We start from the raw sequence: 351 nt of genomic DNA on the forward strand, positions 1-351 counted from the left end.
CCGCCCAGCAGTTCCACGGCGATGCCGCTGAGGCCGAGGCCTGGATGGGCGAGCAGGAGCTGCACATGATGTCCCAGGAGAAGGCCAAGGTCAGGACGCCACCCTCCCCTCGCTCCCAGGGACCCCTCTCCTCCACTCACAGCCCCCCCTGATGCCTGGCATCTCCCCCCAGGACGAGCTGATCGCACAGGCCATGCTGAAGAAACACCTGGTGCTGGAGCAGGCGCTGGAGGACTACGCCCAGACCATCCATCAGCTCTCCGCCCAGAGCCGCGACATGGTGGCCAGCGGGCATCCCGAGAGGTGAGCCCACCCGAGGCCCCCCTCTATCCCCAAAGACACTAAGTCTGT

At 66.4% G+C, this 351-nt stretch overlaps 1 protein-coding gene across 1 annotated transcript in view; it reads left to right on the forward strand.

The window, feature by feature from the left end:
• The window catches only part of SPTBN2 (spectrin beta, non-erythrocytic 2), a 22,346-nt gene that overhangs the window by 16,711 nt on the left and 5,284 nt on the right, over positions 1 to 351 (forward strand). The window contains 2 exon segments of the mRNA XM_025214926.1: positions 1 to 89; positions 173 to 303. The exon segment at positions 1 to 89 is cut by the window's left edge and continues 100 nt beyond it. Of these exon segments, the coding sequence (XP_025070711.1) occupies positions 1 to 89; positions 173 to 303 (220 nt within the window).

This window comes from Alligator sinensis, unplaced genomic scaffold (genome assembly GCF_000455745.1).
Source record: "Alligator sinensis unplaced genomic scaffold, ASM45574v1 scaffold1302_1, whole genome shotgun sequence".
NCBI classification, from domain to species: domain Eukaryota; kingdom Metazoa; phylum Chordata; order Crocodylia; family Alligatoridae; genus Alligator; species Alligator sinensis.